General features: G+C 37.6%; 1 protein-coding gene across 3 annotated transcripts in view; it reads left to right on the plus strand.

Annotated features, from left to right (window-relative positions):
• The window catches only part of AP2A2 (adaptor related protein complex 2 subunit alpha 2), a gene marked incomplete at its 5' end in the record, with an annotated part of 46,683 nt that extends 32,613 nt beyond the window's left edge, over positions 1-14,070 (plus strand). For 2 of the 3 annotated variants that reach the window (XM_082000849.1, XM_082000850.1), the window contains 14 exons: positions 312-449; positions 1,764-1,946; positions 2,977-3,074; positions 3,251-3,482; positions 4,316-4,489; positions 6,490-6,653; positions 8,373-8,450; positions 9,354-9,436; positions 10,214-10,298; positions 11,050-11,199; positions 11,967-12,083; positions 12,285-12,354; positions 13,003-13,137; positions 13,946-14,070. In XM_082000849.1, coding sequence (XP_081856975.1) covers positions 312-449; positions 1,764-1,946; positions 2,977-3,074; positions 3,251-3,482; positions 4,316-4,489; positions 6,490-6,653; positions 8,373-8,450; positions 9,354-9,436; positions 10,214-10,298; positions 11,050-11,199; positions 11,967-12,083; positions 12,285-12,354; positions 13,003-13,137; positions 13,946-14,023 — 1,785 coding nt within the window. In that variant the 3' untranslated portion in view covers positions 14,024-14,070. The remainder of the gene's footprint in view (positions 1-311; positions 450-1,763; positions 1,947-2,976; positions 3,075-3,250; positions 3,483-4,315; positions 4,490-6,489; positions 6,654-8,372; positions 8,451-9,353; positions 9,437-10,213; positions 10,299-11,049; positions 11,200-11,966; positions 12,084-12,284; positions 12,355-13,002; positions 13,138-13,945) is intronic. The other variant, XM_082000851.1, reaches the window with a different exon arrangement.
• Positions 14,071-15,066: the final 996 nt, after the last annotated feature.

Raw genomic sequence — 15,066 nt, forward strand, 5'->3', positions numbered from 1 at the left:
TCAGCACTTGCACAGATTTGAATATGTATACTACAGAAACAAAACCTCGTGATTTGAATTTTTGTAATATCTAAAACAAGAAGCTGAGTCTCCAGTCATCTCTTTCTAGGTGACTGAAAGTGAGAATAACATGAGAAGCTTATAGCTTATGTGAAGGGTATATCTAAGTTCATTCTGCATCTGAAAGATGAAATAAATTTGTTTTAAATTTGACTGTGAATTATAGTAAGTTTCATTGCTTCAGTAAGTTGCATGTGCTTTCCAAATACAGATGAAATCATCTTGACCTTTTGCTATGTGTCCTTTTGCAGACTGAGAGAGATGTAAGTGTACGACAAAGAGCTGTAGATCTCCTGTATGCCATGTGTGACCGAAGCAATGCCCAGCAGATTGTGGCTGAAATGCTGAATTACTTGGAGACTGCTGATTATTCCATTAGAGAAGAAATCGTGAGATACTTGTTTCCTTGATTTTTATTTTTTTTCATAGCGGGCTTTTGCACCATGTATGTCATTTATTGATTGGGATGCTGGATAGTCTATGATAGACTCTTTTTCATGGTGGTTTAAAAAAAAAAAAACCAACCAAACAACACAAAACCCAAACAAAAGACCCCAAACCCCCTAAGTTTGTAGTCTAACAGCGAAGAATGTTCTTCATTTAGGTTAAACTAATGGGGGAGAGGGGAAATAAAACCTCGGAAACTAGGAATTATAACAACTAATCTTGGTCTCGGGAGATTGCATATAGAAAGTGAAGTGAATTTTATCAGTGCTTGAGCAAATACAGTCTCTAAATCGGAGGGTTATGTCCTACTCTAGTCAACTGTTTAATAGCTTCAAAAATTAGTGTGATAAATACTTACTTGTAGGTAGAACTTCGTACTGTGTGTGCTGTGAGAACATTCTCTGTGTCCAAGGGTTCCCAAAATATAATCAGCTAAAAGAGAGGCATGATATTCATCTCCTTCCTCCCAGCAGGAAGAAAATGCAAAAGTTGAAATACTCACTTAACGACCTTCCTAGAATGGTAGCCAAAACCTGTACTTATGGTAATTAGTTTGGGTGCTGACGTTTCTTGATCGGAGAAGTTAACATAGAATCCAGGGTTAGTTGATTTATGTCTTGTACTGTCCTCTTGCTGTTAGCAGTCTACCCTGACTTGGGAGATAATGTGGATTTCATTCTGGTAATTTACTACCCTTTAAAGAATAGATGCAAGAATAAATTTACTACTCTTAAAATAATAAATGCGATTGATAACAAATTTTGTGGAGGTCTCTTCCTATGCTGATTGTTTGCTTCACGATATAGGAATCTTAGTATGACCTGAAAAAGTCAGCTATATTTCGGTCTGTCTCTGCTAGCTTGAGGTGGTTGTTGGTGTGGGTTTTTCTTTTTGAGATCTCCAGTTTCCTACTTGGTCCTGTCTCAGTGGTGGTTTAAATGGTGTTTTTATAGCAAACAAAAAATGTTCAACAAATTGTTCTTGATCACTTAGGTACACAGTTGAAAAGCCGCAGATGCACAACGTATTAGAATGTTTTGTGGGGAAAGTATTACATAGCTGGCAACTGGTGTGTTCTGGCACAGAATTTGTGTTCATCTTTCATCTTAGCTGTGGAGCAAGTGAGCAAGCTGACACATCTGAAACTGAGGCTTTTGTGCTACCATGGGGTATCACTAGGTGTATTAATTCACTTTCATATACACAGCTTTTACTATAAGCTAGTCAAACTTCTTTATTCTCTTACGTGTTTTCAGGTTCTGAAAGTAGCAATTCTAGCTGAGAAGTATGCAGTGGATTATACCTGGTATGTGGATACAATCTTGAATCTGATTCGCATTGCTGGTGACTATGTCAGTGAAGAAGTGTGGTATCGAGTTATTCAGATTGTCATCAACAGGGATGATGTTCAAGGGTATGCAGCAAAGACTGTTTTTGAGGTGAGAATAACTGTTTTCAATTCACTTTCAAAATGAGGTAGGAATTAAGTAAACACCATGTGATCTAGCAGGTGCATGTGCTTCTACATGTTAGGGAGAAGTACAAATAGAATCCGGAATATTTCAACAAAAAGCTGCTGAAACTTTCGCTAGAACTAGTATCACAAATACCTCGGAGCCAGAGACTGCATTAAGGTGATGAGAAGCTTCTCTGGCTTAAGGAATGTAGAATATACCTGGTACTGTTCTGGCTTTGGTGAGGGAGGGCAGGGTAGGTTATGCTGGGTTTTATGTTATTTTGGTGGATGGCATTGAATGGATGGCTTAGTTAAGGAAGTTACATAACCTGGAGAATTACTGAACTTTAGTAAAAAGAAAAGCCTTTTACAGGGCAGCTTTTTTTTTTTCTTTGAGTTTTCTGCATGCAGGAATCCAACCCCCTCAAAATGATAACTTGATAATCGTTCTAGAATCATGTACCCATTCCTTCTGTTCAGGATCTGATAAAACTGGAATTTGAACTATTAAAGGAGAAAACTTTCAAATGCCTGGCCTTGTTACTGTGACTTTGTTTAGATTCTTCACATGGGCTTTCCACTTTTTTCATTTCCTTTCCTGAATGTTTAAGCTGACTTTCAGAACTTATCCCTGCTATGTGTTTCTTCATACTCCATAAGGACAGTGTTTTTATCTTGGACAGCTTCAACATATTTTTGTAAGATTTAGATTAAGTATATTACCATTCTGACATCTCTAAAGATGTAACGGGAAACCTAAGCAGCTGTATCTGTCCTCCAAAAGTCCACACTGCTGCTAGATGGGCCTCAGAGTGCTCTGAAGCAAGTAGTACCTATGTTAGAGGTTCTTCTGTAAAGTCATAGAACCTATCATGCTTTTCTCATAAGTGCTCTATAGTGCTTAGAATTATGGTCTGCTCTTACAGGGGAGTAGACTAGGAAACTGGACATGAAAGTGACAGAAAAGATCTTTTTTGATACACTACAGATCGATTACTATTGTGTTCTTACAGGCCCTTCAAGCTCCAGCGTGCCATGAGAATCTTGTAAAAGTAGGTGGCTACATCTTGGGAGAATTTGGAAATCTGATAGCAGGTGATCCAAGATCAAGGTAAAACACCTTCTAAAATACTGAACTGAAGTAGTAACACTTTCAGTAAAGAATCCAGTGTCTATTTAATATTCCTAAAGACCAGTTAACAAATGATTCAGCTCTTGCTAGTAATGCATTAGGAATTATCATGTCTACAAAAACTGAACAGATTATTTTTCTTCCCATCTTTTAAGTCCCCTCATCCAGTTCAACTTGCTACATTCCAAGTTTCATCTGTGTAGTGTTCCTACCCGAGCTCTGCTTCTGTCTACCTACATCAAGTTTGTGAACCTGTTTCCAGAAATCAAAACTACAATTCAAGATGTATTGCGCAGTGACAGTCAGCTAAAGAATGCTGATGTTGAGCTGCAGCAGAGAGCTGTTGAGTATTTGAGGCTCAGTACTATTGCCAGTACTGATATATTGGTAGGTATAAAGATTTTTTTTTTTTATTATACAGAAGTCTTTAGCTGTGTCTGTCTGAACAGGTAAACTCCAATAAACCTTACGTGATTGCTTAGAAATCTTAATGCAGGATTTAAGGATCCACAATGTGGGTGCTGATTCTTTTAGTCTACCTAATTCAGCTGCAGCCATCTTTAATTTAGAGCTAAAATCAAAGTTGTTATTGCTTTAGTGGGACAAATAACCATTAAAACATGCTAATCTGGAGCTGGGAAGCTAGCGAAAGCTGGCGTAGTACGGGGTGCTATAGTATTCATTCACCAAAAGGCTAGTGCTTTGTTCTGAGGACTTACTTGACGGTGGGCAGGAAACTTGTGTAAGTTTGCTGAATTTTTTTTTTTGTCTGTAGAAGTTCATGGTGTTTTAACCTAATACTGTCAGGTCTGTCCAGAGCATGGTACACTTGGTGTTGACAGCTAATAAAAGCTTTGGTCTGACTAGATCCTTGAGTATCTGTGGTTTCAGTCTAGGTTGCTCGACTTGGGTCATAGCAGACCTAATGGTCCTTAATTTAAAAAAAAAAAATTTTTTTGAGTACTGTACCAGGGAGGTGATAAGCTCCTGTTCTCTTAAAACAACTGCTTTGGGAGAACTTCAGAAAGTTTCAAATAATTTTTTTTTTCTAAAAGCAGGTCTACACCATCAATGTATAAACTGCATAGTTGTTTTCATTGTGGATAATTACTTCTGCTTTTGCCTCATGCAATCTATAAGGGTGTATCTCTTCAAAGACTCAGAAGCTGGATTGGCTTTTTTCTGTAAATTTAACGCGCTTTTTTTTTTTCTGTGATAAGGCTACAGTGCTGGAAGAAATGCCTCCCTTTCCAGAGAGGGAATCTTCTATTTTGGCTAAACTCAAGAAGAAGAAAGGCCCAGGCACAGTTACTGACCTGGAAGAGATCAAGAAGGAGAGGAGCTCTGATATGAATGGAAGCGCTGAACCTGCCTCTGTTAATGCTAGTGCTGTTGTGAGTTTAAAAGCTGTTTCACTAATTTAGATGGCTTGTAAGTGAGAAAAGAATGGTTTCTTTAAAGTGGCTTTTTAGGGGTTTAAAATTTCTCATCTCAAATTTAAGACTATGGGTGCTTGCTATGAGACAGCAGCGGTACATGCATCTGCTTTTCCCCCAGTCGCATGCGTGGATGCAATTTTTCTTTGGAAATCTTAAGTAAATGGGGACAAACTCTCTGCAACCAAAAAAAAACCCAACCCCTTTTACGGCAATATTTCTCAAAGTAAAAATGTAAACCTAGAAATGGGAATTTTGTTGCCAGTGAAGGTGAGATTATAAAATTAACATGTTTAAGAGGAGTAACTTGAATTTCAAAATATCAGCTGTTCTTTTTCTTTGTCTAACATGGTAGATATTTTGCATCTGTTTCTGATTGTTACTGTTTTTAGTAGAAGTGGGCAGTGCTTGACTTAACATGGATGTCCTTAAATCAATGTAATGCTGTTACTGTTTGACAGTACGGTATGGTAGAGAAGGACAGAGTCTTGTTTCTTCTGAGCTAAAATGCCTCATTTTATTGTCAATTAAAGATTGTAGGATGAATTGTTCCCATAATGTAATACTTTTTTCTGGTTTTAATGACTAGTATAACTTGTAATTACATCTGAGATGTAGTAGATTACCTAAGAGAAGGAAATACTGTAGCACACTACCTGCCCAGTTTGTTACTGCAATGACTAAGAGTTAAAGGATTACGCTATATGTAAAAGTAGATGTTCCAAATGCAGCTTTTTTGAATGGACAAATACCTTGCCAGCAGGAAAGCTGCCAAATTTCCTTTGCATGCCAAATTGATTGAGGTGACTGGCAGTTGAAATTGCATTGTGCTTTGAGCTTTCACTTCATGGGTTGCAGCCATGTAAGAAACTCTGCTACATTACCTTCATCAGTGGCTTTGGTGCTATCTTGGCTTAGATGCAAAGGATACATGCCAAGTTGGAGTTCAACTTTTTTCAGTAGCTTTTACTGATTGGTTTCTGAAAATTTTTTGCCAGGGAATTTTTAGTTATACTGCATCAAACTCAGTCTTTGGAGTATATGATAACTTTGAGTTAGCTTGCAAAAACAAAATTTCAGACTCAATCCAAATGCATCTCATGATTTATCTTCAGCGTATCTGGCATATTGTAGGCTGCTAATGTCTAATACATGAACATTTTGTTTAACAGTCTATGTTCTTGCATGTGACTTGGATATTTTATTTATATATATATATAGATAGATAGATAGATATAGATATATATAGAGAGATATATATATATATATATGCAGCCTCTGTTGCATGATTCTGTGTCCGGGCTACTTGATCTGGTGGGGGTGTGGGGTGTGTGTGGGGGTGTGAATCTAAAGGTCTTGCCTTTACCTTTAGTGTTTGCAGCTTGAACTAGCTACAGGCTGTGCTTTTTTGCTGGTTAGCTTTTATGTTGTTTCTAAGGTTTGCCAAGCTTCAAAAACTCGGGACTAAACTGATAGTCAATTTTAAAGATGCTGTGGTGTCTTAATTTAAGTTTGTGTAAAAGCTACTGCCTGTCTTGCTGGATTCTTCATAAAAGAAAAGCAACACATTTTATTTTATTCCCGATAGTACTTAATTTCCCTTGAAGCTGAGGGGAGGAATGAGGGGGAAGAACTTTGGTGTCTGTCTTCTGCAGAATCAGATTCTAGACAGACAAATTTTGGGTTTTTATTTAATGGTTAGATGGGCATAACTCTCTTCAAAAGAGGAAAAAAAAAAGGGGGGGGGGGCAGGGGGAGGGAACCAGCCCCCACATGTGCAAATAACCTGAAGTTGAAATGCAAGGTGATAACTGCATTCATGAAGCCTTCTACATCAATTCAAAGCTTGATTTGGGCTGGGGAGATGCACTTTGCCATAGCTTAGCTGTCTATGCAAGAGAGGCAAATTTGTTTTAGTTTTGCTGTAGTGTAACACCAAAGTGTCTTGTTTTCCCTAGTCTACTCCTTCTCCATCTGCGGATCTGCTGGGTCTGGGTGCTGCCCCTCTCACCAATTCAGCTCCCCCACCTTCCTCTAGTGGTAGCCTGCTGGTGGATGTATTTTCAGATTCAGCTTCTGCGGTTGCACCTCTTGCTCCTGGTTCTGATGACAACTTTGCGAGGTAATTAGTCACCCTATAAGGAATCTGAAGAATTATTTTTCTGCTAAAACAGGATTAGATTAAAAAAAAATACCTACAACAACTTCTGGTTTTGTTCCAGCTTATTGAATGCATTCCTGGGTGGTAGTTGTGCAGTGACAGAGGTGTTGAACTCTGTGCTGGATGTGCTGTTTTTGTTGAATACTTCTGCTCATGGAAAAACTGAGTTGGTAGTAATCAACCTGAGGATGTTAGCCACACAGTATTGCCCAGTTTTCATGCTGGTTTTCTTTCTTTGTTAAACTAAGCTGCTTGTGCATCTCAGTACATCCTGAATTTGGGGGTTATCTGGCCTGATATGAATACGTTTGTTGTTAACTTACTTCCCTAAAGTATTCTCATGTGTCTCTACTTATGGCAAGCTGATACTGGAACAGTGAGATGGATTATATCCAGAGATACTGGTTCTCAGAATTTCAAGATATATATATAAATTGTTCTGCTACTGCCTAACAAACAGGTGTGAAAAGAGGAAAAAAAGAACTGCTTTTTTTTAAGGGGATTTGATATAAGTATCTTCCTAATTACATTACCAAGTATAGTGTAGGTGCAATGTGTTATTAATCACTTTAATATTAAAAGATACTGTGGCTACAATCAAATGTTATTTGGCTAAAATTTTGGAAACAAGTAGTATAAGATCACAGAATGTCTTCTAAAATCTGTTGTCTTACTGGCCAAAGAACATGTTACTGTTGTCAAGGTCCAAATTTTGAACAATGTCATGACAAATTTGCAGTGCATCTTAATGTAAAAGACATAAAAAGTGAGACTAATCTGTCTGGATCATTGAGACTGTCATCAAAATTTTATATTTATTGCATTGTTGCAGGTTTGCAGTGATTAAGACTTGATCCCATGTTTCTCTTGGAAGGCCATAAGTGTTTAATCATGCTACACAATACCAAGACTTTACAAAGCTACACAAACTTGTTAGAGCTTTTTTAAGGTGGGGGGGAAACCCCAATACCAGTAGCTTCAGAAGCAAAAGTTACCTAAAAAGAGTTTTCTCTTTCTGCAGAAGAAAGTATAGCATTGCCCAACTCCTTGGTCTGTCTGTAGATGATGAAATGCTTCTCTAATGATACTGAGAAGTTGCCTTTTACAGTTTCCTGCTCTTTAGTGCTGTTGTCACTTTTGTTTCTAATCTGTTACTTGGGTAAGTCATTCTCTGTGTGCCCATATAGTCTTACCTGCACTTAATACTTGTGTGTTTTTAACAACTGATTGTGCAGCTGTAGTTAGAAATGCCACCAAGGTTGATGAGGCCTCCACTTCAAAGTGCACATTTGTAGTAGTTAATAGACATCTGCATTTACGGTTTTGAACTAAAATTTTTTTGCTCTCACAATTAAACACGTAAAAGGACTTGATTCTTGAAGAGGTATAAATTTAAGCTACTGAACACCTTTGGCTGTCTCCTGTCTTTGGGAAGAATTGCTGGTTCCTAACAATCAGGGAGGGGTGGGGTGGGGGAGAGAAGTGGGGGAAAACATTGCCTAATACCTAAAACCTCTCTAGGTTTACCGAGCTAGGGCAGCTAATAAATTTTTCATGCATTAAACTCAGCAGTGCCTTTTTTGAGGAAGGAGGTAAAAGAAATAACTAAGCACTAAGCTGTCTTTACTAACTCCTATCTCTGTCGCTACTGCCTTTCTTCCTTTGTGCTGCCTGAACTAGCCCTGACCTGGCTTCATCTGAGGTAGTTTCTGAGGAACCAGCTGATACTGTGCATGATGCTGATGAGCTTTTTCACAAGTAAGCAATACTAAAACCTTGCAAGGCTGGGCAACTTCCAGAATATAGTTATAAAGCAAAACTATATTGTTCATTAACTTAATACCAGCAAAACTAGAGAAACATGTACTGTCAGACTTGTGACTAGAACACCTCTGTAGATGCTGTGGATTTTATGACAAGCTCATGATTACAAAGGTTAGAGTTGCCTTTACGAGTCAGTGCTATCACATACTGCTCTAAAATGAGGCAATACCAGTTGTATATTAAGTTTTGCAACTATTCACAAATAAAGGAAAAACATAAGAGTAAATTGTCAAAAGTACTGGTATTTGGGAGTATGTTTGAAGTGCCTTGCATGCAAAAGGCTGATGTTTGCTGACCACCTCTTCTACTTTTAAGTGAAGGGTGACAGAAAGGACTGAAATCACTGCAGAATGGGCTTCATCTCTCAAAATGGAAAAAAAAAATACAACTCACAGTTGACTTGTTTTATTAGTTCTGTATCACATAAGGGATTCTTTTTTCTTTCAGGTTTAAACAGTCAAAGCTTCTAACTTTTCAATTCTGCACCAACCTAATGAGTTTCAGAAGTTGTCAAGGATATGAATAAGAAAAATCCTAGTCTATTGCCTGGTCCTTTATAGGCAGTGTGTGTGTGTATATAGCTTATTGTGGCTTCCTTTATAGTTTCTTAGACATCCTATCAAATAAAAATTTCAGTTCTTTCAGTGTTCTACAAGTGGTGGTTTTGGTTGTAAATTTGTCTTTTCTAACTGCAGTTTTCTGCAAAGGCCTCTCTCACAGACTGATGCACTCTAGGTTAACCACAATCTTCATCCTCTGTATAAGCCCTGAATTTTGTGGTTCTAAATATTGTTTAATATGGCTCAATTTAAAACACGTTTTCCTTCTCTTCCGTAGGTTTGTGTGTAAAAATAATGGAGTCTTATTTGAAAATCAGTTGCTACAAATAGGATTGAAATCTGAATTTCGACAGAACCTGGGTAAGATCTTTCAGGTTAAGTGGTTAGCTGTCTGCATTATCAACCCCAGTGCCAGCCTGATAGTGTGGATAGGTCTTAAGTTTTCAGTTACTTAAGAGGCCAATGTGATTTTAGGCCTAACCTGTCTTAGGATCTTCACTGTTTGTGTCCTTGGCTTCTGTGTGGGTTCTTGTTTCCTTAAATGTTTTGGTTGTTTTGGTAGCTGAGATAAAGTGGGTGTGTTAAGTGGTACTGCAAGCTCCAGCTCTTGCTGCGTAGCTCTAAGACTAGTACAGCCAGGGTTATAAGGGACCATTCTCCTCAATTTTTACATTTTATGGTGTAGCTTATTGTAATAATGATACACAATACATTTCAGCCATGACTGTCATAGTACATTAATGCACAAGACACTGAAAACATCTAGGAAGCAGCTGAGAATTGAACACAGGCCAGCGCTAGGATTGCTTGCTTTTCCCCTTCTGCATCACTTTTGGTACCTTAAGAGCTTCTTTACATATAAAAGTAATGTTCTCCAGCAACTGAAAGACTGCCACTGATTATTTAACTGCCTGTGTGACAGCTATTGTGGGAGAGGTCTGATGGTTTCTTTTCATCTGTTATTTCATTTTGAACTGTGAATATCTTGGTAAGAGAAACCATGTAAATAATGCTCTGGTTTTAAAAGTTGTTTTAAAGACAGACAGACAATGTATTAGGTACTGAACTACTCATGCTTTAAGTATGGCTACATGTGGTGTACCTAAAAATTCTGATGTCTTTTTTTATTCTTTCTAGGACGTATGTTCATATTCTATGGTAATAAGACATCAACACAGTTCTTGAATTTTACTCCAACAGTAATCTGCTCAGATGACCTACAGTCAAATATCCTTAAATGCCGTAGCATGTGTCTGTTCCTATCTAGGTTTTGTGTTTTATGCTGCACAAAACTATAATAAAGCTGCTGGATCAAGTGTTGTCCTTGAACATGAAGAAATGAGAAACTTGCTGATAACTTTCTAAAGCTGTTGTAGAAAGAACAACTCTTGCACAAAGATGGAAGATTCTCTCCTTAAAGCTCTGGTTACAAACACAAATTTTACTGTTGAAATAAGGAGAAATTAGGCTGTATAAATACATTACATAACTCTGTAGCTTTCTCCACTGAAGTAGAAGGGGTATAGATGTGGTGACCTTTAAGTCCTGCATTAGCAGATAACGTCAGACTTGAGATAGGGGTAGAAGAATAAACAAAGATTGTGTAAACAAATATTATGATACTTCAAAATAAGCTCTTAATTTACAATTTGTTCTTAATGCTTGGTATTGCAAATTTAGGATTTATGAGAGACTATGTAATCAAGTTTGTTTGACTCAAAGCATCACTGTAATGCTCACATCAAGGTGAAATAGCCCAGGCTTTTTTGAGGAGATATTTCTTTAAGAGTATCCAAATAACTGAGAATTGTGGGGGTTATTGGTTCTAGGTATGTCAGTATGGGAAAAAAAAGAGAAACCTTTTGTGCTCTACAAGAATTGAGCTTTTAATATTCAGTGGCATATAGAGAATAAGTGGACATGATGCTAATTCCTCATGTACCTCACTGGAGGATCTGCTTCTGTTTTTGAAGTTACCAATTCCTTAACCACTTCTTATGCCTGAATCTTCAGACAAAACCTGTTGACCCCACAGTGGATGGAGGCGCACAGGTTCAACAGGTTGTGAACATTGAATGTGTGTCAGACTTTATGGAAGCTCCAATCCTGAACATTCAATTCAGGTAAAACACAATTCAAATGCTAGTGAATTAATTAGATGAAAGACGTTAAATTTGTTCTGAAGTCTAGAATATGGAAACATAAAGCTGCCTTGGGTAGACAACTTCCTTGAAAAATCTCGCTAGGCTTTAAGCTACTAGAGGAGGTAGGGAATCCACTTGGAACAGTGTGGTTTAAAAGAAACCCAAACAACTAATCAAGAAGCAGCTACTGATAAAATGTGTCCATGACTTCTCTTTCCACTGTGTGTATGAAATGGCAGTCTTCCTCTTTGCTTAAGAAATCTTGACAGGAATATATGCAGTAACTTTTCCCTTCTGGAAACCAAGAACACTTCTGCAAACAACTTGGACTAGAAATGCATGCAGCCAAAAATAGAATCTTGTTATGTCCACTCAACGTCAGCCTTTAGGAAATCCTGATTTCTAGGCTACATTCTGTTATTCTAGTCTAAACTGGTTCTTACTGGTATATTTCACAGGGATATATTTCACACCTTTAGGTGCCATCTAGAAGGATAACAACCTATGTTGAAAGTGTGAGATCCTTACTAGAAGTTCTGCCAATTCACTTTCATGTGCTAAGCAGAGCAAATAATTTTATTTAACAGTGGATTAAAACTGTATCTTAAAAATAACATTATCTGCAGTTGATGGATTTTAATCATAAACAACGGCACCTTAGTGTTTATCCTCAATTGCTTGGTTGATTTAGACTTAGAGACTGCTGACACTGCTGCATATACAGTGTTCTTTTATTCCATATGCAGGTATGGTGGAACATTTCAAAATCTTTCGGTAAAATTACCCATCACGCTGAATAAATTTTTCCAGCCAACAGAGATGTCTTCTCAAGACTTCTTTCAGCGTTGGAAACAACTGAGCAAGTAAGACTTTGTCTATACCTGGGCTTGGGGCTCTTGTGGTGGGCCAAGGGAAGAAAAAGGATATATTGTGAATGTAACTGGTGCACCGCCCCATCGCTTAATCCTGTGAGTTATAAGGTCTCCCAATATAATTAGTTGCTATTGAACAATGCTGTACATAATACACGTTATACCATGTATTCATCTTGCCTTGTCTTGCAGTCCGAAACAAGAAGTACAGAATATCTTCAAGGCAAAACACCCGATGGATGCAGAGATCACAAAAGCAAAGGTGAGTGGTAGTGTGGTATTTTTAATTCATAGTGTAAAGGTAGTGGTGTAAACAAACTTCATTCATCTTGGTTTATATGGCAATTGTATCATCCTGTTAAAGTGTAAGTCCCGTGTTTTGTGACAGACCATTGGCAGTGCTGGGTTGAACAGACTGTTTCTCAGTGTGGCTTGAATTAGATATAGTCTTCAAAAGCAGATGTAAACTTGAAGCTATTTAAGAAAACACCAATTCAGTGCTTAAAACTCAATTGGAAATACTTCATGCCTTAACTTATACTAGAGTTACTAGTTAGAAAAGAAAACAAGCAACTACTTGTAGAACTGGCAGCCTTAGGCAAAACAGAAGTGACTAGTGTAAGACAGGAGTGGCATTATTAAAAACAGAGACTTATGTTGAATCTAACTTACTTCTCAGTTAGGAGAGGAGCCTTTTGGTTTTTTTCAGGAACAGCTCATTATCGGGGTTACTCTGTCACTTCAAAAATTTGTTGTAATAAAATCAGTATTGGATAGTTCTGTAATGTCTTGACACTTAAGTAAAAATTAGCCCTGATTTGTTTTGCTAGTTGGAAGTACCTGTGCTGGGTAGACTCGGTATTGGTGTCCTGCTGTCCCCACATCTAAATCTTCTGGGTTTCTTTCATAGATAATTGGCTTTGGATCAGCCCTACTTGAGGAGGTAGATCCCAATCCTGCTAACTTTGTTGGTGCTGGTATCATACATACAAAAACTACTCAGATTGGATGCTTGTTGCGCCTTGAACCCAACCTTCAGGCACAGGTATCTGTTTTAAGTATCTAGAGCTTAAGTAGGAGTTGTTCTTAGAACTAAATATCTGTCTGTATCTGAAACTCCTTAAGGTATTTATTTAAAATCACTACTGCAATAGCTAATTGTGACTGCAGACTCCAACAAGAAATTAAATTGTAGCAGCTGGTTCTGGCCCAGTTTGGTAAGCCACTTCATAGCAATTCTCTTTCCTGTTGGAAGAGATCATTGTATTATTCCAGGCTGTCCATGGAGTCTCATCTTCTCTTGAAGGTTGCAAACACTCAATGTTTCTGGTTTGTGCACCTTGGGGAGGTTAAGTATAATTCCCTTTGCCACTTTAAATCAATAAAAGAATTGTTGGCTAAAAGAGCATAAGCAAACAAACACAATGTTAAGAATATTTTTCCTCAAGCATTTTGATAGAGGTTTTATCAAAGTTAACAGAGAGACTAGAAGTAAGTTTGGGTGGTAAATCTTAGTGTTTTTCTGGACGAGTGGTAGTAGAGAGTCTTTAGGCTTTTCCACAACATTTGTTCCTCTTAAATATTTTGGACAACACCTTGCTGTTGAAGCCTAAAAATATTAGAACACTGATAATTCTCAACAAGTGTTTGAAGATGTACTCCAGCCTATGGTTTGAAAAAGCTGTACTACTTCAGTGGCTGGCTGCCTCCAAATGTTTTACCTCAAGGTCTTTTTCCTATCAAATCTAACAAAACAGTTAAGAGGTAACTGGTAGCTTTCACTAGTGGGCTGTGCATTCATTTAATGCCAAACTGTGTTTAAAAAGTAAGTAATATTTTATGTTCTCTTTCAGATGTATAGGCTCACACTACGAACAAGTAAAGAAGCTGTATCTCAGAGATTATGTGAATTGCTGTCAGAACAGTTTTAAAATTAACCATGTCAGTTTTGGTTTTTCCATTTATATCACTGTCATCATACTGCAAATAAATGTCTTGTACATCACTGTCCGAGTACTGCAATGTTAACCAATACCAGCTCCCTGCCTTAATAGGACTTGACCCTTGTTTGAAGTTAAGACTATAAAATGTACAGTACAGGGAAGTGACTTTTTACATTAAAAATGGCTTTTAGTATGTTACACGAAGGGTGGGAGGGCTGTCTTGTGCTCCCTTGTTTTGGTGGGGTTTTTTTGGGGGGGAGAGGTCAGGCTAAACTTGTTAAAGGGAAATTGATTTAGATGTGGTAACCAAGGTTTTCAACTGGAAGTGGCTAGTAAGTAACATCCTGCCTTAGTGCCTTTAACAGGTACTCCCTCTGCTCTGAGCTGAAGGAAACGAATGTGTAATGCTGCTCAGTAAAGCTAATTCAGATGTTAACGTAGAGGCAAAACTTTTTGAAGATTGCCACAAGTCTTGTACTGGATGGAAGGGCAGATTCCAAGATGTGTTTAAATCTGATTCAAATGAGCATTTATGTAGTCACCAATCTTTATATTGATAAATGTCACAGGACCAGAGTCTTAAGTATTAATCTTGTAATCCTTTACATCTTAATGTTTTCTGATCTTTGGAAGATGGATTGAACACAAAAACTATTCTTAATCCTTCTCATTATCTCAAATAATGAGGTGAGCTTCTCTGGTAGATAGTGAATGAGTAAATATTTGTTCATTGTTAGTTAAACTGAAGTTAAATATTCTGTTCTGTATTTTTACTGTTTCCCATCAGACTTAGCAAGTAATGGTCCTAATGATGTGATATAACTAACTTCAGAGTCTGGTATTGTATAAAAGGAGAAGTGGGAAGAAATGGGCCCTTGAAGGACTGTAAGGCATGCACTCTTTCAGATGAAAATGTAATTTTAAACAATATTTTTTCCCCAGTGTACAGCAATGTTAAAACTCGAGAGGTTGAATAACTTGTATCTGAACAGTTTCCGGTCTGTCAATGGTGGTAAAGATATCCAAAATGG

Source organism: Phaethon aethereus (genome assembly GCF_964289735.1).
Source record: "Phaethon aethereus genome assembly, chromosome: 5".
NCBI classification, from domain to species: Eukaryota; Metazoa; Chordata; class Aves; order Phaethontiformes; family Phaethontidae; genus Phaethon; species Phaethon aethereus.